The sequence below is a fragment of the Calliopsis andreniformis genome, chromosome 2 (genome assembly GCF_051401765.1).
Source record: "Calliopsis andreniformis isolate RMS-2024a chromosome 2, iyCalAndr_principal, whole genome shotgun sequence".
Taxonomy (NCBI): domain Eukaryota; kingdom Metazoa; phylum Arthropoda; class Insecta; order Hymenoptera; family Andrenidae; genus Calliopsis; species Calliopsis andreniformis.
Window position 1 is genome coordinate 5810781 of NC_135063.1, and position 24933 is coordinate 5835713.

The 24933-nt window shown below is 43.5% G+C and overlaps 2 protein-coding genes across 2 annotated transcripts in view; one reads left to right on the forward strand and one right to left on the reverse strand.

Moving 5' to 3' along the window:
* LOC143185947 (uncharacterized) lies at positions 1–24850 on the forward strand. Its single transcript, XM_076389283.1, has 4 exons — positions 1–207; positions 21171–21590; positions 22154–22446; positions 22656–24850. Exons 1-4 carry the CDS (start codon positions 1–3, stop codon positions 24424–24426), a joined length of 2691 nt encoding a protein of 896 aa, XP_076245398.1. The 3' UTR covers positions 24427–24850.
* Hiw (MYC binding protein highwire) overlaps positions 1–24933 on the reverse strand; it is a 224811-nt gene that overhangs the window by 12918 nt on the left and 186960 nt on the right. The gene's annotated exons all lie outside the window — the stretch shown is intronic.

Below are 24933 nucleotides of genomic sequence, written 5' to 3' on the forward strand. Positions count from 1 at the left end.
ATGAGCGGCAGAAGAAGAGTGTTCAGCGCCCTGGACGGGCTAAAGTGTGATCGTGCGATCGTATGGTCGGTGTTGTTGTGGTGTCTAATGTTTCTACCTGGTAAAGCCGACAGTGCACCGCCAGGGATATGCGCGATGGATGGGTGCAACTGCACCGTCAAGGCACACCGTTGGATTAACGTCAAATGCGTCTTCTCTAACGACCAGGTGAATGAAACAGTACTCTTCGTGACTAACCTACGATGCCGCTTGACCGACGTTTTCGTTATCGGGCCAGCTCTTTGTCGCTGTAATTCGCGACCGCCATGATAACGATGATGTCGGCAACGTGCGACGCAAATGTGCTACCGATGACTAACTCTCACAGTCCCCAGCCCCATCCACGATTATGGGTTTCGGTAGGAACGACCCTGTGGTCTAAAAATGGACACCTAAATTGTCCCATCAACTGAACTAAGCATCCACTGCGACCAGTTTGGAGCTTAAAGTTGAAAACAGTCTTCTGTAGAAATACAAACATTTTAATACTCCGTATACTGGAATTTCTGTACCTCGCTACACCTCTCCAACTCCCAGCCCATTTTAACTCAGAGTCAGACGAAGTCTGAGAACCGGTCGAGGGAGCCAGTACCCTTGCTCCCAAATTACATTCGAATTATCTAAAATTGCGAATCGCCATCGTTCAAGGTGAACGCATACGTTTGCACGTTCGGGGCGGTGAAAGTGTCCAGCGCAAGGGGCTTCGAGATATCGTGTTCCATTTGAAATTAGCATATAAATCATTGGCCCGTGAATATAGTGGGAACGATATGGCAGGCTGCATATGGGAGACTCGAGCTTACATTGTGCAAACGTCTTCTATGAGCACGTCTCGGTGCATACATATCCAGGGATCCACTTGCCGTTCTCGTCGTCAGCTGCGTTTGGCTGGATGCAGTCCAACGAAGGAGAGACCATATTACGGTGCATCGCGATGGCAACCGACTCTCCTTCGCGCTGCAACTTCCGCGAGGAACTTGAAATCGAGTTAGTAGCCTCTAACGGGATAACAAATTGGTATTGTTGTTGACTGCCGCGATGGTAACACCTTGTTTTCTATCGCGGCGATCGAAACCGTCAACGAGACAATTGAATCACGTCTCTCGGCCAGAGGCTAGTCAGCAACGACGTTTCATTTGAGAAAGGTTTTTCGAATGAAATTATCGAGAGATATGGTAGAGAAATTGATATGTACCGCCTCGGGGGATTCTATTTCGAAACCAATGGTGGATAATAATAACCGGTCTATTATAAGAGTTCGTATGTTAATTGTCCTAACACGTTACGGAATTGAAGATGGTCTCGATTTCTAGGGTCGACAGGGTTAAATATCGATGCACATTACGCCTCTCAGCTGCGAGCTGGGCTCCTTCTTGTCGCCTATCTTTACGCCGATCTCGGTACCGCATGGAAATGCAAGGATAACCAGTTCTATGCTGCGCTCGTGTTTACAAAATCGCGTTTGCAGTTTGTTGAAAACTGTTACGAGTGTCATTGACTTCTGTTGTCTGAATACTTGAGGAAATGTAACCACTACAGTGAACTTTCTCTTCGCTTTAGCAGTTCACGACGATGCTTCCCCGTGAAAATGAGCTCGAAAATCTTGGAAGTAGTTCACCTAAAGGGACTCGCTTCTGTCGGCTGTTTTTGTAAGCGCTTCTGTTTCTGCTTTTGCGAAAATAAAGGACTACTCAGAATGCATGGAAGTGCAACTTCGAAATATTAATTGCAAGAAGTTTCTGGTATGAGATTCTCCTGGAGCATGGTACTCTTTTCTCAAAGAACATCGAGTTACAAGCTGTACTTGTCATCAAATTAGGACTATATGCAGAAATCCTACCTTCCTAGCTACAAACATTCTGTCATAAGTGGTGGACTATTTCTGGCTACCCAAATTATTATTAAATATATCAATGAGTACGTCTAGATAACAATTAATTAATTCCTACCTGTTTTTGAAGCATTAAACCTTTAATTGATCATTATCTGCTTAAATATTTTATTCTGCTGTATAAAACTTAATGTACGAAAAATTAACACGAGGAAGCGTCAGGACATCTTAAATGTTTTATATTGCTATTTTCGTCAAAGCTCATAATCTATTTTAGAGCCAAATCACGAAAAATGAATAATGTGAATCAGCAATTCTGTGAAGTAAAATGTTTCTAGAGGTTTTATTTCCATATCCAGGGAGTGTATTAATATTACTGTGTTATTTCAGCTTATCTCGACGTTTCTCTCACAGTATGGACACTGACAAATATTTCATCTCTTCTTTGCCAAGTACAGTTCCTTTACGAACTCATGGCTAGCTTGACTATGTTTCGCATTATTGAAAGTAATTTCTGTCGGTCCGACAAACGCCTGTCGCGACAGGCGTAGGCGTGACACGCATTGCAATGTATACCGGGTGTCCCTAATCATCAGTGAATAGGAAAACGATTACCAAGGAGCTTTTCTTTTCGTTTGAGGAGTGCTATCTCTTTCGCAGTTCGTTGACACAACGTTGGTTCGACACGAGTCCCTCGGCAAAATATACTTCCTAATCGAATCAGATCCAGCCACGACGTCACTTATCATTCCACGGTCGTTAATTCCATTTACAAGCCGTGCCAGCGTGGTTGTTTGCGTTAAATGCCCGAGAGGCTTTCTTTAATCGTGGTCTTTGGGCTCGTTCGATGAATATCCTCGCTGGATGAAATACCGATGCGATTACGAATAATGGTTACGTCAGGACAGCATTCTAGAGATATTTTCAGATGTAATTTAGATTCCGGAGATTGAATACGAGAAATTGCTTCGTCAATAAAATATTTATCCACCCAGGGAAGTCGGAGATAAGATATTGTACCTACGCGTGTCAGTTCAGGTGAACGTATTCTGCGATATTCCTTATACTAATATAACTATTGATATGTGTAAATATTGAATTAAATAACTCGTACTATAGTTATGTGAGGATTGATGGCTTCCTCACAATTTCATAGTATAACAAAGAATGTTATTCACGTGCTACCATTAAAACTTCTTGTATTAGAGTTCTTGTAACTTCTTATACCACTTTTTAGTATCTGTTTCACACCCGCAAGTGGCGAAAATATCATAAACTTCGTAGTAATTCGTATTATGACTCCTTCAAAAAGTTAGAAGATCTACATAAAAAAATGGATGACCCCCACTAGATGACCTGCTAGAGATTTAACGAAGGATGCTTCGGGAATGCATATCATTTCAACTGAACAGCTAGCCACCGTTTCGAAGAACCACGCGCCACGAGTTCGTGCTTGTACATTCAAAGAAGCTTCAAGAGAAACTCGACCCATGTAGATCCTCCCGATAGGTCCCACGAAATCGTGGCGTGTTCACCTAAACCTAGCCTGGCTTCCGCCGCGCGCAACTTCCGGTCGAAGGGTTGAGCACTCCAAGTCAGTGCGCGGAGAGAAGAGCGCTACACTGTCATAGCCTCATACGCTTCTCCCATCTAAGGCCTCCATTGTTCTTCCATCAGCCCCTAGTAAACAATTTGATCTTCCTCCCTGCTGCCTGTCGGATCCGAAAAATCGAAGATTAACGTTATCACCGCGGTCGAGCGTTGACCCCGGCTCTCTAGAGCGCGACAATCCGAGTTAGGCGAACGAGCTTAGCGTCAGCCATTGGTTCCTCGATGGACGGCCAGCTTGCGTCGTTAATTCAATTGGAAACTGATATCCGCACGATCGCGACAGATGAACTCGTCAATTAACGACAAAGGCAACGCGTGGCAATGATTAATTCCGCCCAGACTGCAGTATCTGGCCGCGATACAATAACGAGACGCGCCATAATCGCAGGAGCAAATAAAGCTGGCCAGATCGGAAACGAGTGCGAGCCAACGTCGAGCGATAAAAGCGACTCAGTCGCGAAAGAAACGAGCATTCTACGGACATAAACGCCACTCGTGTGGATCAACGACGCGTCTGAGGACCTTGGCCCTCCAATTATCCCGAGCAATTATTGGCAAACGGTCCCTGGAAACGACTCGATCGTGCCCCCTGGTCGGTGGCCCGGATTTCGCGGGAAATTCGAGGCGACGCGGGAACAGCGTCGACCTCGCGTTCTCGAGGGCCGGTCACACCTCTGCGGGCCTTTTATTCGTGCCATTCGTCGGCTGTTCGACGCGGCTGTTGGATTAATAAATTGACGGTCTGTTGACGGGGTGTCGGAGAGGTAGGGGCCAGGCCGCGGTGGGAATTTCATGCGTACAAAACGGACCACGCGAGAGCGAGAGGACACCGCGATCAGCTCTTCTCCGCTGCCCAATCCTTGTCCCGGCTCAATTTATTCACAATAGGCTCTTTCAACGAATTACACTTCGGTCCACGACGAATCTCTGGGTGTTACCGAGCGGCCATAATCATGCGGGCTCTCTGTGGCACGTCATGAGACGCGGGGGGAAAAAATTATGGGTGTAGTTTATCGGGTGTTCCATAGGCCGTTTCCCTTTTACGCGAGCCTAACTGCTTGTTTTTTGCGCCCTTTTCTTTTCGATTTATCGGTAGGTGGCTACGATAAGGCGAACAGCTTTCCTGAAATCTCGGAGCTTGCTATGGGAATGAGGTTTTCAGATAGTTTAGTGTCAGTAGTTTTAGGCACTGGATTGGAGTTTGGAAATCATGACCTCTTTATCGCCGATGGAACTTATTGTGAAACTCGTTGGAAATTCATTAGGTTCGAGGTCTTCCGGTAGTGATCTGATAAGAGACTGTAGGGTAATCGAAAATGTTATGCGTACAAAAATATTCCACTCTTCGCTTACCATGGGAAGTTCAAAATCGAGTGATACTGCTTCAATTAAAATTATTTTTAGACACACTGACGTGCAACAGATCTTCCCTCTCAATGTTTGCTCTTCCACTTCAATTTTTTCTCGAATTTTAGAATTATTTAGATCGAACAAATATTGATTGTTATCGACTGTATATCTACACCGAGATAGCAAAGTACGTAAGTTGCTTTCAGAAACGTATCTTGCGTCATAAACGAATCGATGATCCGTGAATCTACAACCAGATTCACGGCTGAATTCACCAACCATATGATTTTAAATTCAACCAATTTTTGCAATATACTGCATACATATATAGAGAAGTTAAAAGAAATGGATATTCCTTGATATAATAGTATGAGCCATGAATGCCCATTTATTTGCTATTTGCAATCAGTTAAAACTGTTCTTGGTAAAGACTGGTATTAACTTAGAGGGAAGAAAGACATAGAGGGAGCATTTACAATTTTTTCTGAGGAAAATTTGTGTCAATTTCAGCCTTGTTTCAACAAATAAAAACGAGGTGATTCTGTCAAAAAGCTATGAGATTAAATTTGCACGACTGATTGAATGACTATGAATATTGAGAGGACTGATCTTGCATAAATTATCCTCAAAAAATAGGTCGAAATAAGGAAATGCTCTCGCTTTATCTTTCTTTCCTCTAAAGATTCTGATTCGTAAACATTAAAAATTCTGATTCGTAAAATCAACATAATCCAAAGAATCGGTCCACAATTTTACTACCCATACGTGAAAAAATTACGCCAATACTACTTTGCATAAGCAAGCTAGAGCAGCTTGAGCCGCATTAAACTACCACAGCCATACTTTTCGGCTGCGATAACCTTACCCTTCAAGTGATGTCAACCGATGAACCAAAAATATATCTTGATGAATCAAAAATTATATCTTAAACATCTCTAAGCTGCTGTGGCTGGACTACATCTACCCGAGCAATAATCTAAAACGACCGAAGTCTTCAGCCACTGTGGCGTTATTTTCTTCCATCCATAAGCACACACCGACCATTCTTTTCAATTTCTTTCCCTCAACCGACTAATTCTTTTTCACGTAAGTCATCCTCCCCAGTTTCCACCTCTCCCTTCTGCCCCTGCGATATGTGTCTCTCAGCTGCTCTCTCTGCCGCGTAGCTGCAATTAACCCATGGGAATCCTTCGCGGAGGCCGATGTAAGCTGGCAACAATTAACGCAGACGATAACTTCGATAACCCGATAAACGGGGCGCAGATCGGGATTGCGGGCACGCAGCGCATTATCGCTCGATGCGCGTCGCACCGACGGGAAGATAAATTATTTTAGGACAGGCCTCGGTGCACAATAAGCGCGATGCACGCGCATCTGGCCCGATTGCGGTTTGCGGGCTTTGTCTGGAGAATTCGCTCGGGGGCGTAGATATAGCCGACATCCTGCTTCGTTCATTCCCGACGATAATTCTCTGTAACACCCCGCGAGCACACTCGAGTTATCACGATTGGTCACACGTGCGAAGTGGCCCGCTCTCCGTCTCGTTTCCTCGTCCTGCTCGCGCGCATTCGTGCGCTGCACGCGGTTGCAAAATCGCGGCTGCAGTGCAGACACGTCGCTTGCATAGCTGCTCAACAACGCGTCGATTGGCCCAGGCGAGATTCTTTGAAGACGACCTTGTCGAGTTCCTCTTTGGGATAAGACAGAGACTTTGCTCTTCCTCCTTTTAGGAGGAAGCCTTCTTGACGTTTTCGTGGAATTCTTCTACTGTCCTTGGTAATCGATTTAGGATGGCTAAAAAGTTTCGAGTTAATGAATCAGTCTCTGAATCATGGAATTCAGAGGCAATTCTTAGTACTCATTTTTTTCGATACCTCATCTGATGATAAGATGGGTTGCCACTTTTGATAAGATTAGTAATATAAGTTTTTTTTGTTTAAGAACTTCCGATTATTTCCTTATCATTTTGTTTCTTAGTTAAGTCCCAACAGACTTAATAAAATATTTAAGTTTCTTCGGAAAGAGTAATTTTAGTTAAGTTCTATGTAACTTGTTTATCTTTAGGTACATGTTATCTTATCTCAGCATTAATTTACTTGACAATTAGTGAGAAAAATTTTCTATTGTTCTATTATTATACAAAATTTTCGTATGTGGTCCTAATTCGATAGCCAAGGACTGTATTAGTCACGAGCCTAAATTTCTTCTTGTTAATTTGCCGCTTTCTATTGTTAGCTGTCCATTTCAATTTTTTCTGCAGCTACGCACTGATTTTACTAGCTATTATTCTTAGGTTCAAAAGAATAAATCACCAGGGATTGCGTGATTATAGAATTTTTAATTGATCGTGATTTTATGGAGATACTACTAATTGCAAGAATTATTCGTTGACCGGCTTGCGCGTCGAGATTCTGAGCGTCGTGAAAGGAAATGTTGCAATCGAGTCTGTTCACGTGTGTGTACACATTCGCGCATGCTGATCGAGAGCCTTGTGACTGTTGCTGTCCTGAATGGTTTGTGACCAGCTCAAACATACTATTCTTTAAAAGCAAAAACACCATTCTACTACACATACTCAATCGCTGTTCACGACACGAGAAGATTTTACTTCATTTCACAGTCAGTATTATCATTTACAAACACTGCTTATCTCTACTAGATATTGGTACCTGATTAACAGCCACAAAGTTCCTCGTACTTTACACAATACCAAATGCTGATATCATACTGTCAGGTTTACGATGAATCACGCCGATGACAAATATTCTATCCATATCACTTTATAACTTACATTTCGAAGAATTCCTTCCTTATTTCTTGAATACAAGAAGTTGGCGCGAGTTTGGCTGTCGTTTTGGCACACACTGCTGTAAGGAAGTAGATAAAGGAAACTTAAGCAACAGTAATACATGCTACGTTCGCTTCTTCTGAAGATTATCTACGCTTCACGTTCCCGCAGAAAACTGGAGTAATAACAGGCTGGTTGTTCCAAGCGTGCTCTTGCATGCTTCGAGTTTCTGTGACGATGACCTTGCCAGACCCTTGGTAACTGAGGTCAACCGTGACTGGTTCCCCAAGCTTTTTTCTGTGATCTCAGTCCCTGGACTTCCGGCTCAAGTGCAAGCTTACCAAGTTTTCCGCGGAAGTTAAAATTCGTTTCGGATCGTCTTACAAAGAACAAGATGCCGTGCGTGAGAAGTCACGCTTAAATGTTTCCTCCTGCTGCGATTTATCAAGTAGGATCTTAACTGAAGGATTTCTTTCGTTTCGAAGCAGCAATTATTACGGAATATTCCCATAAAGCCACAAATCATACTGCATTAATGGTAGAGTTAAATCAGTGCTCAGCCTTGAAACATTGAATTTGAAAAGCGAAAATATGGCTTGATTCTGAACTTAAGTGAAGTTACTTAAAGTGATCACGCTGGATTAGACTCAATCCAGAGGCAACACTGATGACAGACATATCATCCAAGGAGCTTAAACCACAAGCAGTACTTCGTGTCTTCAAGTATCTCAAGTAGTCCACAATCTCCAGCGCTGCTTAAGATATTAGACGTCGAATGTACGTCGTGTGAGAAACGACTGCGGCCCTGGCACATTTGCCGTAATTGTTGAACAGCAGTGTGCTTCTAGGCGCTAAGTAGAACCGCCGAAACTGCTCGCGAGAGTCAAATTAACTATCTCGCTGTGAAGATTGCACAGTGGCTCATCGTTAGACGTTTACTGGGCACGAGGAGCTGTACCATTAAATCTATCATGAGAGAAATTTAAATCTACCATTCATAATTCATATCTACCACCCTGCTTTCAAAGTCAAATATGAACAATTAGGTATAGTAGACTTAAATAATATTTCTTAAAAACTGTACTTTAGAGATAGCTTTAGTCTTCAGAATTTCTACCTCAAATTGTGGCCAAAATCGTTGTTGCCAGAATGAAACGAAAATCTTAACAGAGAATAATACTAACAGAAAGAGCAGTCGATGCTCGCTGATCTCTCCACCACAGAGAAACAGTTTAGGTCGTGGTTCGTCCAGTCGACAATTAACCGAATTATCCCGCGACGAGGGCTTCCGTATAATGGCTGTGGACCTCGTATATTCCTCGGTTTCGCCGCCCCATGCGGCCAGCAAAAGTAATTTCGCCCTCGGGGGAAGGACCGTCAGCGCCGTCATTCCACGAATTAACTTCCGGCATTCCAGTGACAACCATCGAGCTTTGAGGCCCGCGAAATTCGTGGGACGCGATATTGCGAGAGTGCACTTCGCGTGGGAGCACACACGCGTCTAAATGCACGCGTAATGCGACGATACTCCGCGTTGCGGTTTACCCACCAGCAATGTCATAAGATAATGCTGCCATTTGAGGACTCGGTAGTTCGCTGGAGCAGTCTGCGTAAATGGGTCACTGTTATGATAACTTTCTTAATTTCTTTCAAAAATCTACCTGGCTGTGTAGTACTTATTGCCGTTTACGTAAGAGAGGAGAAAGTTCCATTGCTGGAAAGAGAAAATGCTGGGAAAAGTACTCGCTGCTTCCAAATCCTTCTTTCCAAAGGAAATTGTAAAATTTACTTAGGGTAATTGGTACTTCAAGAATACTTAGTCTTAAGATGAGCTGATCTAGCAAAGGCTGTAGCGCCTTCATCAAGAAAATTGAAGAGAGGAAATAGGTAAAAGGATATTTATATGACAGTCAATATAACATCCTTTTTCTTGTCAATCTATAGGCTTCTAGAATATTAAAACAAAGATATTATAAAATCATAGAAACTAATGTGACACATACGAAAAATAATTTTCGAAGAACTTTCTCAATGAGCAATACTTTGGCAAATAAAAAACTGTTTCCCAAAAAACTCTCATCTTAACACTAGCAGCTTTTTATTTCCACACTTTAATTGAGATACACAAATCTCCAAAGTGATCTTGTTGGAGGGCCAGTGATCGTTAGCCTGTAATTCTCCAAGAATTCGAAGTTAAAGTGTATATCCGCAGCTGCGATCGCGTAATTTCCCGAAGACGAGCGCACAGCCATCGAGGGCAGACCAGTCGGCTGCAAGGTGATCCATCGATCGGCCATTGAACCCGACTCGCACTACCTGGAGTCTCATGTTCACGGGTCTCCTGTTTCGTAGGAGCATCGACTCGCAACATGATTCGGAGTAAACAGTAGACAGGAGTGCCAGTCGATCCGATCCGCGTTATCGATTATCGCCTTCGAACCATCTTCGAAAACATATCTCGTATTCGATGTAATTCCGAGCTTACGCAACCCTACACTCATCTCATTTGCGAGCCCCTGTCGACGCATATCACATTGAAACGGAAGTTACCTGTCGACTCTGTTTGCATTAGATTTTTACCTGAAGCGGCTCGAAGGTTCTACCATTTATTATACATTACCTCGTCTGCTTATCTGCTGTGTTCTTCTGCATATTACATCGGGAATCGTAATTCCCTTCTCAATCGAAGAATTTCCTTTGAGAATAGAGCGTTATTATACTCGCGATTGACGGAAGACGCAAATTGGTAAATTTCGTTTCGATAAATTATTCACAAGTTTATTATTCATTTTAGAATGACGGAACATGGAATTATCCTAAAATTCAGGATAATAATATGTGTTGGAAATATTCAATTGTGTCTCAGCTGATGAGCCAAAAACGGAGTTTCAATGAAATTTTATGAGGCACATTTGAAGCGTGCGACGCGGTCTGCTCCAATGAATATTATTTATAAATGAATCGAGCCGAATGCATCGAAGAAGCATCGAGCGTAATAATTTCATTGGGACTGATACCGAGTCGATATACAAACCGTGCAAAATTGAACAACTTCTGGCCAAGTTTCTTCTAGTCTCTCTCTCTCCTTTTTTTTTTTTTTTGTTTTTTGTTTTGAAGGAATAAAAAATGTAGGTCAAATCTTGCAGATTAAGTCCCAGATAGCACAGGAAAGGAGAAGAGAACCCTGAGAAACTTGATAGGTGACAGACAAATAGGACGAGATACACATCAGGTCGACTGGATGGCAGGCAACGTGCTAAATAATGGAAACTTTAATGGAGAATATTTTTCAGTGCACTATTTTGCGTATCTGAGGAGGCGACTCCAGAGAATATACTGCAGAAATATTCAAAGTGCCTATAAAATTGTAGAGACAGAAAATGAAATTTTAAGATAGGAGCCCATTACTTACGAAAGAGCGAACGAAATTGTTGTTTGGATTGGATACTTTTCTTTTTAAATATAGTTAAATAAATGTAGGGGCTCTTACAGCTGGAATTTTAAATTCGATTTTGCTTCCGGGAATAGTAACCAGAACCATGTTGCGGTTTCACTGAGCGCTCGCTCGACAGGAACTGTGTCAAGTAACCAAGTTCTATTCGACTTTCATTGATCGACAACAGGAAACTTCTGGTATCTCAACGAAGGATTTATCAGAGGTCGAACTCTCGAACTCTGACTTCTTCACGCTGCTTTCCCGACGATAGAATTACTACAAAGTCTTCCCCCTTTCCCTCGTTTCTATTTTCTCCCTTTTTCTTGGCCTTTGTTTTCCACTTTGCCGCCCCCTTTCCAGCCCCTGTTTTTCTTTCCCTCGTTTTTACCCACCCCTTGCGTTGCTTCTTTTCGTTTCTGGCTCCTCGGGCCTTTGGCTTGTTTTTTGCCCACTCCGTTTTCATTCACCCCTTCTCCTATGCCCGTCTTCTGTTTTTTCTTCGTACAAGTTTCTTTCTTTTTCGGTTTCTTACTCTCACGGCAAGCTCACTCGCGTCTTGCATTTCAAATTTGAAATTCAAAGCACTACGTTAACAGTCGACGCTTTGAGCTTTAAGCTTCTTGCGAAGTTCACTCTTCTTAAATAATAATACTGTTGATGAAGTCGGTTTAGTTTTCTTCAAGTAGCAATTTACCTACTCTGAATCTTTGCACATCTAGGTTGGGCTCACCCAGGAAGCCCAATAGTATTTTTCAAACATGGTCTACTTCAAATTCCCAAATTTTCCACGCTTCAAATTTCGAACTTTTCAAATTATCAAATTCTCAAATTTTAAACTCTTCAAATTTTCGAATATTTAAATCTTTTATTTCTAAACTTTCTTAGAAATCTGTACTTAAACTCTGACATGACAAGGTTTCAAATTTTATTTCTTAGTTTTGCGAGGATATCATTCAGTTTATTGGATTCTCGATTTCAAAACTAGGTTTTAATTTCAGTATATTCCATTTTATTTGATATTTAATTTCCTGTTAATTCGCTTAAATCGATAGAGGGTTATTATCAGCGTATGTTCGAAATATGATCAGGTTTCCAGTAATATAGGTCGCATGGGACGGAAATGATAGTTGAGACGCACAAGAAAAGAATTCAATACCATTAACTCTCTCATTGAACGAGATAACATTTCTAACGCTCCACATTAACTGAATCCCGTGTGCCTCGATTTTCGTCTTTCTACTTCAGTTACTATTGTAAACATTATCCTCCCACAGAGGAGAGTCTCTGTTTCCAGGTTTCCTCAATTAGCTACTCTGCTACTCTATTCGTGGCCAAGTTCGTTGACGATGAAAACAGTGGGCAACTTTTGGAATACTTCTGTAAGCTTCGTTCTTCTCGGAGCGATCCGACTTCATTACGCTTGACCCACTGGATTGTCGAAGCGAGAGTGCTAAATAACTCAGAACCTTCTTCCTGTCTAAACTATTAAGATTCCACAAGTTGCACAAACCCTTCAGCACCATGGAAACCTTAACTGAGTAATCTTCACTGTCAATTTCAGTGGCCTCAAATTTGAGAGTTGCCTAACATAATTTGCGAAAGGATGATCACAGACACGGCGAAAACTTTGACCACCCACTATGTCTGACGTCTTAAATTACCTCAAATTAAGAAACCACAGGCGGATTGTTGTCTGACAATGACTAACACTACTTCATGTTGCGTCTACAGCCATTGACGAGGGCTTTAACAGCTTTCCCATGCACGTACATAAAAAAAAGGAGGAGAACTATTGCTCACGTAACTCAGGCGGGTTTAACATTCAACCCGAACGCAGAGTCTTTTGTTTCTACGGACGAGGGAAAAAAAAAATTGATTCGTGACGTCGTTGGCTCCTCGTGGCTCGTACATAAAACCAGCCTGGCCTCTGCGTTTAGCTTTTCGCCGGCTCGAAAGCCGCGTTATAATCCACGAGCCGCTATTGTCGGTCGTTCGTCAATTTCCATTCAGCTGGCGGATCGTCGATAGTTCGTGACTCGATGCCTTAAAATCGAAGCACCGACGGCGCTTTGCTCGGCATTCGTGGCACGCGCCACGAAACTGCTTAATTATTTATCCACCTGATCGAGTGGTTCTTCTATCGTATAATTTGGGGGTCGATGCTGCTTCAAAATACCCTTCGAGGAGCCTTGAGAGATTCTTCTCTGGCTTCATGACGACTTCGAGCGCTCTTCTCGAACTACAACAAAAAACGCCCCCGCCGCTATGTAATTTCTCTTCATAATTCGTATCATTGTTTTCATTCTTTCTCGAGCTTCCAAGAAAATTGCGCATTACCTCTATATTTTCAGGGCAGCGAAGGAATCGCTGTGCTCCACTTACAAAGTTCCACTTCCTCAAGAAATTGTAAACTTTAAGGAATAATCAAATTCACGTATTATTTGATTGTCTTGATCCGATTTATTTCCCCGATTCTTCTCGTGTTCTCCATTGTGGATGCCCTACTTTTTCTGTACAAACTCGACGTTACAAATCTCCAATGCTCTGGCGAGGAACAAAGGCTGGTTTAATTGCGGGCTTAATTAGCATTCGTTTATTCCCCGAGACACGGTTTCCGTTCGTATTTACCAAGATCTCGTCACGTTCAAACGCAACGCCCCTCCTTGTACAATCTTAACTCGTTTGTTTATCCTCGGGGAGCGAACCCTTGTATAATTTTCGACTCGCAACTCGTAGGAATTCCTTTCTTCGTCCTCCCTCGAGGCTCCAAGCTTAGGGTGGTGTGCTCCCTTTCGTTTGTTTTCTTTCTTCTCAGACGTCGCCTCAGGCTGCGCTTCTTCGTACGCAACCCCTTGAACGACACGACCCCGCCATCCACGAGGAAAGTTGCGTTACATGGGGAAACCTTGGAAAAGCGTACAGTACACCTAACGCGCGAGGGGTAACATCATCCCTCTTGTCGCTTATGACCCGGCTGACACTAAATTCGATTATTCCGGTTAGGATTTCTTGGCTGTCGTAACCTCTCGACCCTGCTTGAAACTGTACACCATGCGATAGTCATCCTTTTAGCGATACTGAACTTTTTTCTGTTATTCATTTCTTCAAACGTATCGCGCCGACGATGCATGGTTATGTGGGTGGCTGATAACGAGCTAACGAGTTTCGGTGTTTTTGGTGGATGCCTCGCGCGGGGCTTGGACATAAATAACTTTGGTTCACTGGCCGAAGGGAATCTCCGTGGTGAAATCTTTTGATACTGTGAATGTTGAAGGAAGAACTGAAATTATTTAACGTTTAGCGTACTGAGAAACCATAAAGTTCTCAAGAAAGGGTCACTCAGAAACCCTAAAGTTCTCAAGCTTTCAGAGACTCAAATTTGTCACTCTTTAAATTTTGTAATATTCAAACCTTCGTTTACAAATTTTTAAAGTCTCTTGAAGACCTTTTCTTTTCTGGTGTGATAAAAAGAGATGGAAGGTTTAAAACTTAGGGGCAGAATTTAGTGACAGGTGGAGGGTTCTTTGTTTAGACACGTCTGAGATATGTTTCCGAATCGTATTTGCGATACTAGATTAGAGGAACAACCCACTTGGCATGATGAATTATTGCTTGGAAATGGCTCCTCCGAGACGAAGGCCAAACAGTGTTCGCAAATATATATCCAGTGGGATTCGTTTAAAGAACTCGCAAATTATTGTTTTCTTTCGCAACAACTCGGTCTTCGTAACTCGTTCAGGATCTGTTCCCATGGTCCAGCAATTATTCGCCGACGCATTAATTCGCGAGGAAAACTGCAGCCTCGAATTTAAGCGCCGTTCATAACTCCGAGGTCTCTCTTTGTGCCAGCGACTAGATGCAGAAATAGCCGGCGTTATCCCCCGCCCCATCCTTTGAGTCAGCCACATGAAATGGCACGAATTTTAAGAGCAGTCTTAGTCATTCATCGTGCGTAGAAACGGGTGCCACAGTGTATCTGGAAGACACGTACGAAACTGCTAGGAAGCGCTTTCCCTCCTGCTCGTGGCCCCGTTCCTCTTCGTTTCGGAGAACGTCTCAGCTGTTCCGTACGATGCACCCAGCCTGACGTCACCGATGCACCCAAGAAAACGCATCGAGTCTCTTCTTATGCGTTACGGGGAATCTTGTATATAAATCTACGCTGTCTTGCTCGGTGATAGCCGAAGGAAACAGGAATCTGATACAGTCGAGTTGATTCTGTTGATTGAAACGCAAATACTGGGAATCAGTGTTTCTTACTGGCTGATGAGTCCTCTATGAGACAGCTTCCAATGATGCTTACATTAAACCTATCTGGTTTCAATAGTTTTTTCTAATAAACGTGTTTCTTAGATATTCAACTCTATCGTGGAATTATCCGAAAGCAGCCAACGAGGACGATCGGATGTCAATGCAGTTCTCAGAGTGCTCAAGGTGATATCAATGAACGAGCAGGGGGAAAATGACTTATGAGTCCTGTGATCGCAGTCACAATGCAAAGATTGCGGTAATAAGCGAAACAGAATGTAACTCGACGGTTCCGTTCCGAGTTCATTTCTTAATGGGGTGACGGGCCAGGAGTGGTCAGCAGGAAGTAATTGCAGTCGCATTGCCGCACCCTGTCCTCGATCGTTCTTCGTCACGCGATCGGTTTCGTCTTTCACGTGAAACACCGTTTTGGTGCGATTTCAATGTCTATTCATCCATTTCTTAATTGTACCGCTGTTTCTTTCCTTATTGAAAGGGGTTGCTATCGTTGAAACAATAACGATGCTCTGGTATCTTGAACCTCGATCTCTGACAAAGGAGTAGTGTCCATTATTGAGCAGATCATTTTTATTTTTTAGAAAGACTACAAAACCTAATATTTCAGAGACATTTTATTATAGAATAAAATACTCTTACCTATTAACAAAAAAAAAAAAGAATTCAATCTTCGAAGAGTCTCAGTTTAATGCATCCCAAACTCTCAGCATTAGAATCACAATTGACAAAGGTCTCGTTTATCCCCTTTTTTCAGTCCCAAAATACAAAGACCTAATTGTGAAGTACCGTTCGCTACATCCAGAAAATTCTCCCTTTTTCTGGCTCGGAAACCTCTGGCAGGCTCTTCGACGAAAACGACACGAGCAGCTTCGTGCGAATCCATTCCCCTAATCACGCTCTGTAATCGAGGAGCAGCGTTCGTAGCTAACTCGAAAAGACTTCCAGAGGCACACTGGCCTCATTGTTCTCGTGCACCAGATTCCCTGACACCGTTTCCATCCTTTTGCTCCTTCGCTCGCCCGGTCCAATTAACATCGTTCGCGTGGGTGTCGATCCCTCCAACTAACCACAGTCGTGTCGAAGAGGTGCGATCGGAACGCCTCTTTTCCACCTGAGCTCCCGCCGACTAGGTGCACGAGTTCAAGGCGAGCATGTCGGTTGAAATCGAGCTGGTAAATCGCGCTGTAAGCAGTCGGTGACGAGGAAAAAAGACGAGGTTACGGGAGCTGGACGGGTTCGCGTTACGACGTAACCGCCGCAACGTCGCGAAAGTCGAGAACGTAAGCGCGACTGAAAGCCGTGGGTCGCGATAACGTGAATCATCCGGTCGCTAATGAGTGTTCGAGATGGCTCTTTGGATCTTTGAGCTGTGTTCACGCGTAGAAACTATTTATGTGCGAAGTTGGGATGGAGTTTCAGTTGAGAAACCATTAAGTATGGCGGGCGGAGTGCATGGTTTTGTTTGGGGTATTCAAATGAGGGCGGAGAGTCATAATATGGTTTAATTATAATGGAATGAGAATGATGGGAAGAAGAGGTTGTCGTATGGATCAACAGAGTTAGATTGTAACTTCTGATGAGGATACCTCTTCAAATGCACGTTTGCTTTTTACTTAGATATCTGTCAGCTTGTAGAACTCGCCTAGAATTGTGTACGAAAAATTAATAGTCTTAAATACCTTCTTTAATCGAGTTAACCCTTAACTAGTGATATGAAGTCTAGTAGATTCCACGTGATGTAGTTTTTATTATTGCTCTCATTGAAATATGAAAGACAATGAAAGTTGCGAATATACATATCACACCCCATTTCTACATTATTATTGTCATCATATTAATTTTAAAAATACCTCCTTAATAATTATGAGTCTTAATCGAAGTCTTCGTACCTTGAAATTATATGTTCGTAGTTGAAACTTTAAAACCTTATTTTTTTGAAGGATTTGAAAATTTAGAAATGATAAATTAGAAGGTTTGTCAATTTTAAATTAAAATATGAATATTTAAAAACTTACAAAATTTTAAATCTGAGACACTGAAAATTGGCAAATTTAAAACCTTGAAACCTTTGAAATCTCAAAGTAAATTTGGTTGTGAACGAACTCCCAATAATCGGGGCTTCGTTACCCATTCAACAAATGCATCGCACAGTCCCGAAATCCTCAAAGTGTAACCAGCTCATGTCCTGATTTACACGAGCTGTAATGTGCAACAATTATTTAATTATTCCTCGCGCGTACTTTTCCGTGGAAAAAAATCGTATTTCTCTGCAGCTCGCCGAGCGCATTATAATGAATCAACCCGTCGTAGTTAGAATCGCGTAGCCGCGTCCCAAATGGATGTTGTGATATCCGCGACCCAAAAATACCCGACTAGATAACGAATTTAGCTCTCCGAAACGGGGGAAGAGTCCAAGGTAAAAGAGCAGGCTTTCCTCGGGAAACGCGACGAGGAGCGAAACGCGCGGATGCGCACCGAGAATAGCGCGACGAGAAAGATAAACAAATTGTTGGAAATTCCAGCGAAAAAGAGGAAGTTCCAGGTTGAAACTGCCTGGAAAGATACGTCTAAAACTTTACCAAGTCCACCCTACGCTTCCAGAACACTCACGCGAAGGGAATGACCGATCTAGCAGCCGTGTCTGACCACGGATTTCGGTTATCCGCCATCAAATGCACCCTCAAACTCGCACGAACAAGTTGCGTCTTCCACGTCTTTTCTCACCGCCTGTTTTGTACCAGCGGTTGACGAGCACGAGACACTTCCCCTCGTGTAGGCCGTGGAAAGGGCTCGGTGCGAGGGTATTAAGGGATTAGACGCATCCTCTCCCAGAGACTTACCCCTATTTTGCTCGACCCTCGGAAGGTTGACGAGAAGACTCGAAACCAGTTCCGCGTCTCGACGCACACAATGCACCCCCGTAAGTGGCTTTTGTGTATCCTGGACACCGCCTTCTGCGACGAAATACCTACCAGCCTCTCCCTGTCTCTGGAAAAATAGGACCTCAGACGACTACCTTCGATTCACCTGGATCCTATATTCAAGGGTCGATGTTCGAGTTATCGTCCCATCGCAGGGGAATGTCGTTTTCGTCCAGTGCAGCGCAGCCCATCAGCCAACCACGTTTTCTCATGTAAATTTCAAACTCTGCTGCGACTTATATCGTATTTAGATTTCGGGGTGGCGGAGATTTCCCGAGATCTCTGTTTACGTGGATGGTCTGCCATGGGAAAGCGTGCTCGAAGCTTTTCCGAACTGTTACCGAGACCCGCCCTGCTTCTCTGCCCGCTTCTCTTTTTGCGAAGATAAACTTTGCACTGACGTGAATATAAATCACCCAGGCAGCCCGCGTTTGAGAAAACCCACGGAGAAATGGGGTATGAATTTTGTTTTTGTGAATTAGAAGGTAGAGATTTGGAATAAAAATTAAAATCGGGTGGTTAAATTCTTCTTATGTTTAATTCATTCGATTCTGATTTATTGCAGGTATATATTACCTATGGTAATTAGTATTCCTGTATCGTGTTGGGTATTAGCGTCATTGCAAGTGACATAATGGAGCATTATTTGTGTCCCGTGAGAAGTCCCCTGCATAGCGTTGCCTTTAATGCTTTCAAGGGGACTTTCCATTGGACACATATAGTACATATTTGGTAATCGAATATATTTTAATTTCCAAGTCCTCGTGAAAGTTGCCACAATAATGGTCCTCGGTGATTCTCAACCAAATCAATCCTCGATTTCGTAATTCCATACACACGACAGCTACTCGACCCGCGTCCCATCGTTTTGAAACAGAGAGAGGGAAACAGTAAAATTATTGCTTGGCATAGCGTTCGAACATTTCATTAAACTGGCGCGCTGACAAACGTACAGATAGCAGGGAACAGCCAGGAAGCCGACGTCAGCGGAAGTACTTTTAAAGGTAACCCGTCGTGGGCCAACAATTTCTCTCCCACTCTCTCTCTCTCTCTCTTTCTCCCTCTCCCAGTCTCATCTTTCTCGTTCTTTCACTGAGAACGTGATTAGTATGGCACTGAAAACACAAACTCCATATCGATGCCCATGTCTGTTAATGACGAGGGAGTTATTTCAATCGACATCCGCTGCTTTCATTGCTATCGCTCTCAATATTTCATTCGACCCAGAAACCTTAGAAATTTCTATCAACTTTAGAATGATGAATCCTCGAATTTGCATTCAGATGCTGGTTTTAGTCGATTGCAAAGTACCACGTCTGTCGAGCAACGAGAGTAAACAAGAATAGAACGGTTGGTTTCGTTGTTTAACGAGGAACTAAAGATGGAAACTCTGTTTCTTGTCGTTACTTGCTTATTCGAAACTCGGGATGCATCTTTTGTCCTTGAATTCGTAATTAGCAGTTCAAAGGGGGACGTGGCTGTAAAGGAATCGCGATGTCGTTAACAAACTATTTTGCAACGCAAACGGTGATTCCGAAACGGTACTCGATCGCTGGCGTCTAGCTGGTATTATATAATAAAAATGCAAATGTGAATAAAGGTGCGTACGAAACAGCATATTTACCTTGAACGATAGGATACATTACATTGGAAATCGCATGTTTCACGTGCGTGATTCATTTTTCACGAAGAACGAACGCAGAATGATGTGCGTCTCATTATAAATTCAGTTTCCGACTTGGAATCTGACAGTTGCCTACCAGCGCGATTTGTTCTGAAGGAATTTTTAGGATTACTCGTTGAACTATTCAGAGAGTTTCTTTTATTTAATATTTTATTAGACTGAACATTAAATAGATATTTTTTGTTTAAAGTCTTATCTTTCATTTTCAAAGGAATTTTAACAAAATTTAAATTCTAAAATGTCAGCACAAAGTTCGCATTAATTACGTAGAATTAATATACAGAATACATGAGTTGTATTGTAAAATGTATAGATGATTAATTAGCACCTGGAACATTAATTATCGCGAGACGTTAATTCAGGAGAATTTTCTACCGTACCGGTTTTTACTACTTTTCCCATTTTCCCAGCGTTGCCACAATTGCCCCAGTATTTCAATACGAAGTCACTTGTTGATTTTCAAACGTGACAGGGCAAAGGACTTCCGGTTCTATTATGGAGATTTTTAAATGTCTAATTATTATTCATCACTGTCCGAGTCGTAACACACGAATTATTCCGAGAAATTATTCTCGCGGAACTATTAAAATTCCCTCCTTCCTCCTTTTCGTCGTCACGGAAATCTTTATTAATCCCGTTGAGAGTATGATGCTTGTAATTAAACGAGTTTCACGCCAGTGAAGTTGAATTCTCTCGTTAGACAGAAAGTGACACTAGAAGTAGAACTAAAAAAAAAAGCACTTCAAATAACCCCAGAGCACAGCTAATGCAAATCCACGCTGGTTTCTGGTACTTCATTTGCATTTTAACAGCTTCTAAAAAATACGAGAAAATTAATCGTTTCAAATAGACACGTACAAACAACTTAAGGGAACGTTACCTTAAGCGAAGAGAAGAAGACATTTCACAGATGCATAAGGGGCTGAACCCCAACCGCAACTGTAGCCTATTACACAAACGATCGTAAACGCTCTCCGAGTAGTAACATTTTTCTTTCCTATTATACCTCCCGTTTTCGTCTCCTCGACTCACTATAAATTTTCAAAACACCCCATAGAATATGGGAAGTCGAGGTATCTGACATCGCCCACACAATAGATCACCATTAGAAAGGATCACAAAGATCCTCTCAGTGGCCCAAAAGAAGCCTATCAGGGATTAAAATACCTTTCCCAGCGATTAGCTTGCTAACCTGCCTTACCTAACACCATAATAACCAACTTTATTCCTTTTTCTGTCGCCAGGACGTGGAACTATTGGAGGGAACCATTCCATCCGACGTGATGGAGGTGGAGGTCTCCCACTGCAGGGAGCTGAGGATCCAGTCAGGTGCGTTCGCGGATGGCGCGCCCCTGAAACGTGTTCACGTTTCGGGGATCTACAGTCTCGTTGCCAAGAGGCAGGCTTTCCAAAATCTAAGTGCCCCAAACACGCATCTCGAGGTGTCTGAGTGCAATAGCGTGATCCTGGAGAGTCACGCTTTCAGGAACGCGCGGGGGACGCTAAGCGTCTCGATATCGAGGTGCAGACACGTGGGGATCAAGCCGAATGCCTTCTCGCGACTGCTCTGGATCACGGTTAAGGAGGTGCCTACCTTAGAACTGTCTAGCAACGCGTTTAAACTGGAAGCTTCTCAACATGGCAGGCATGGACCAGCGACCAAGGTAGGTTGAACTATGACCTGACTTGGATTCAAGCTTTCATTTCTTTAGAAATACATCAGACAAAAACGACTTTAGAATCTTTACAATGTTTACGTATTTAGAATGTTAATTATATCGTTTATTTACTACAGCGATGATATAACTAAAAAGTATTCTGGTTTTGAGTTATTATTATAGAAAAATCAACTGTTGTACTAAATGACAGTATTTTCTCATTAACCTGAAAAGTATAACTTTTGAATTGTGTCACTATTGCAGCAAACAAAGAATATGATGAGATTTCTAAGTTTCTTATTAGAAAATTTCGTGTGCTTATATGATTGAGATGTGAATTCACATGAGTCGAATTTCTGATTTTTTCTCGCTTTGCAATAAAACTTGTAATTCCATCACGATTACAAAACAACAGGATTCCGCATAGCTTCGTGTTTATTTCCCCCGTTTGGCAGCGATAAACCTCGTTCCGATAGTTCAGCTAGGAATTGGCGACTCGCCAACAGCCGCCACTGTAACCAACCCAAGTGATTTTACTATAATCCCGATTATCTAATTCCCCTGGGCAGATTATGTTCCAAAGCGTGAGAGTCACGGAGTTTCCGACAGCGGTGTTTCCATCGGCGGTTGCGGAAGTCCGTATGGACGATATCTGGACGAAAGTAATCCGCAAGGATGCGTTCTGCGCCATGACGATGTTCAGCGTGACTATTAGCAACGCTTCCATCCTCGAAATCGAAACTGGCGCTTTCAGCGACTGGGCACTGATCCAGAGCCTCGAATTCGTCGACGTCAGACTGAAGAGCATAGAGAGGGGAGCCTTCAGAGCTGGCCACGACAATCTCACCATACAATATTCTAGGTAGGTTACCTTCTACCTTTACGTAGAATCGCTAAGATTTCTTTATGTACTCCAAGAAGAGTAGCTACGAAGTTGATTTCTTCGACTTATGTAGCTTTGAATAGCTTTACTCAATTGATCTATCGAACTTACTGACCTAACCCAGACCTTCCTTCACAAATTTTTGTATATTCTCAGTTTAAAACGATCTTCCTCTTCTATGTCCCCAGGCTAACCGATGTAGACAGCGGTGCCATCGATATATCCGCAGCTACAGTGAGCTTCAACAACAACGAGTTCCAGAACCTTCGCCAGGGCGCGATAGTCCTGCACCAATGGAATCACATAGCCATTGATTACAACTTGTTCATCGATCTGGAGACCGACGCGATCACGGCCGAGGTGGACGCCACGAAAGCACGAAACTTCGAGTTCTCCTTCACTGGGAATCACATACAGAAGGCACGGCCAGGGTCCCTCAAGTTCGCGGCGATCTCGCAGCGAGTGAACACGGCTCGCGTAGGAAACAACTACTTCAAGGAGAAGTGCAGCTGCAACTTAGATAGTTGGATACGCGAGGTGACGGACAGGAACAGTTCCGTGTCGTGGATGATGGACTCGAGTTACTGCGTAGTCGACCAGCTCCTCGACAGGTGCTTCAACCTGCCTCAGGGTTACATGTCCATGAGGAACTTCACGAAGATCATCTGCACGCCTGGCGATCATATCAACTGTGAGAAACCATCTGCCAAACCCGAACCAAGCGTCAGCCCGCCCAGTGTCGGGCCACACGTCTATCCGAGGCACAAGGGCTACTTCGATCTTGAAATGAGCGACTCGGAGCAGTTGCAGCGAGGGAAAAGGATCATCGTTGTGATTTGCGTGCTGGCGGTGTTCATCGTGCTCGTGGTGATTCTAGCTTCAGGGGTTCTATATATGCGTCGAAGTGGCGTGTGTCCAAAATTGACGTCTGGTCCCCTGATGAATCTCACCAGCTGGCTGTCACCTAGTAGTGGCATGACTGCTGCCACCTCGGCCAGGTCGATCTCTAGGCTCAGCGTGCACGAGTACGCGGGCCTTCAGCCTGAGACCAGGATCCTGGACGTGGAAACTCAACCGGAAGTCACTGAGGAGGAGGACGACGATGCTGAAGGGCTGTATCCTTACACCGAGAACAAGGCTACCCAGACGCTGCCAGAAGAGCTGACAGAGGAGTACCTGAGGGATCTCAGAGAAAGACTCAACGATCCTGAGAACTACAACCAGGCACGGGACATGATAGAGCATCTGTACGATCTGATAAAAGTCGAGGAGAGCTGCAATAATAATAATGATAGGCAGCCGTCTGACAGAGACGAGAATGCTTATGATATGATTCGACCTAAACAGAGAAAGCCTAAAGGTCCTCCGAAGCCCTCCACTAGTGTCGGTACTAAAGCACCATCGTTAGAGAAGCTACTGCCTAGTGGAATACAACCCAGGCCGCCACTGACAGAGTACACAGAGCCTCGAGATCGAAAAGCCACCGAGCAAAATCACCTATATGCAGAATTACCAGGTGATGAAACCGTGCCTAGCACCAGTCGACTGTCCCAGCCGATTCTGGCGACTCTGGCTGGTAGAGCACCGCAACCACTGCCACCAGACGTCGTCAATGATCACTTGATCATCCAACCTCACTCGAGCGAGGTGTTCAATACCCCCAAGACTGAAAACCACAGGCCTCCACCAGAAAGTCCTAAGTTCGAGACGAATAGAAATCAAGGTAGACCAATGAGCTTCCTGAAGGCGCTGGGGGAGAGTATCCTCGGAGCATCGAAGATGAGCAACAACAAGAGGCCTAATTCTCTGCTGTGCGAATACGCAGAACCGTCCGACGCGACTGCCCACCTGTACTCGGAATTACCTGAACCCCAGACCTCGACTCCGGCCAGCAAGATGGCGAACAGACCGCTGCCCACCAAACCCGATCAAGATTCCGTTAACGTGGCGAGGGCATAACGAGGCTCCTCGCCGATTGTCTGTGATATAAGTGTGTACGTGTTGCGGGAACTGAGATAACTCGTTCTCCCGTTTTTCCTAACCGTTCGTCTAGGAACGTTTGTTTAAGTTCGTGCTTGGTGAGCAAGTGTGTGATTACGTCTCGTCGCCGAGATAGGAGACTGTGAGGGATGCGTGCAAGGGAGGATTTTCACGAGACTACTTTTTAAGGAGCTTTGTAAAAAGATAGGGAAATCGGAGAATGGACGTTGCTCGGTTTTTGTTGTATCTTTTCTTATTCGCGTGGAGTAGTTGTCGATAGCTGACGTGGAGAGCAACGAAAGACGAGATTTATTTAAACGACTGTCCCGCGAAGACGCGGATGTATCATAGATTTATATATATTTGCTTCGTCAGGTATTATTAAATGAGTATTTCACATCTATCGACTGTCTTTCTTTCTGGGGATACGGGAGAATCAATTATGGACCTTTCCTACCCTCCTAGAATTACCTCGACGCGATATCC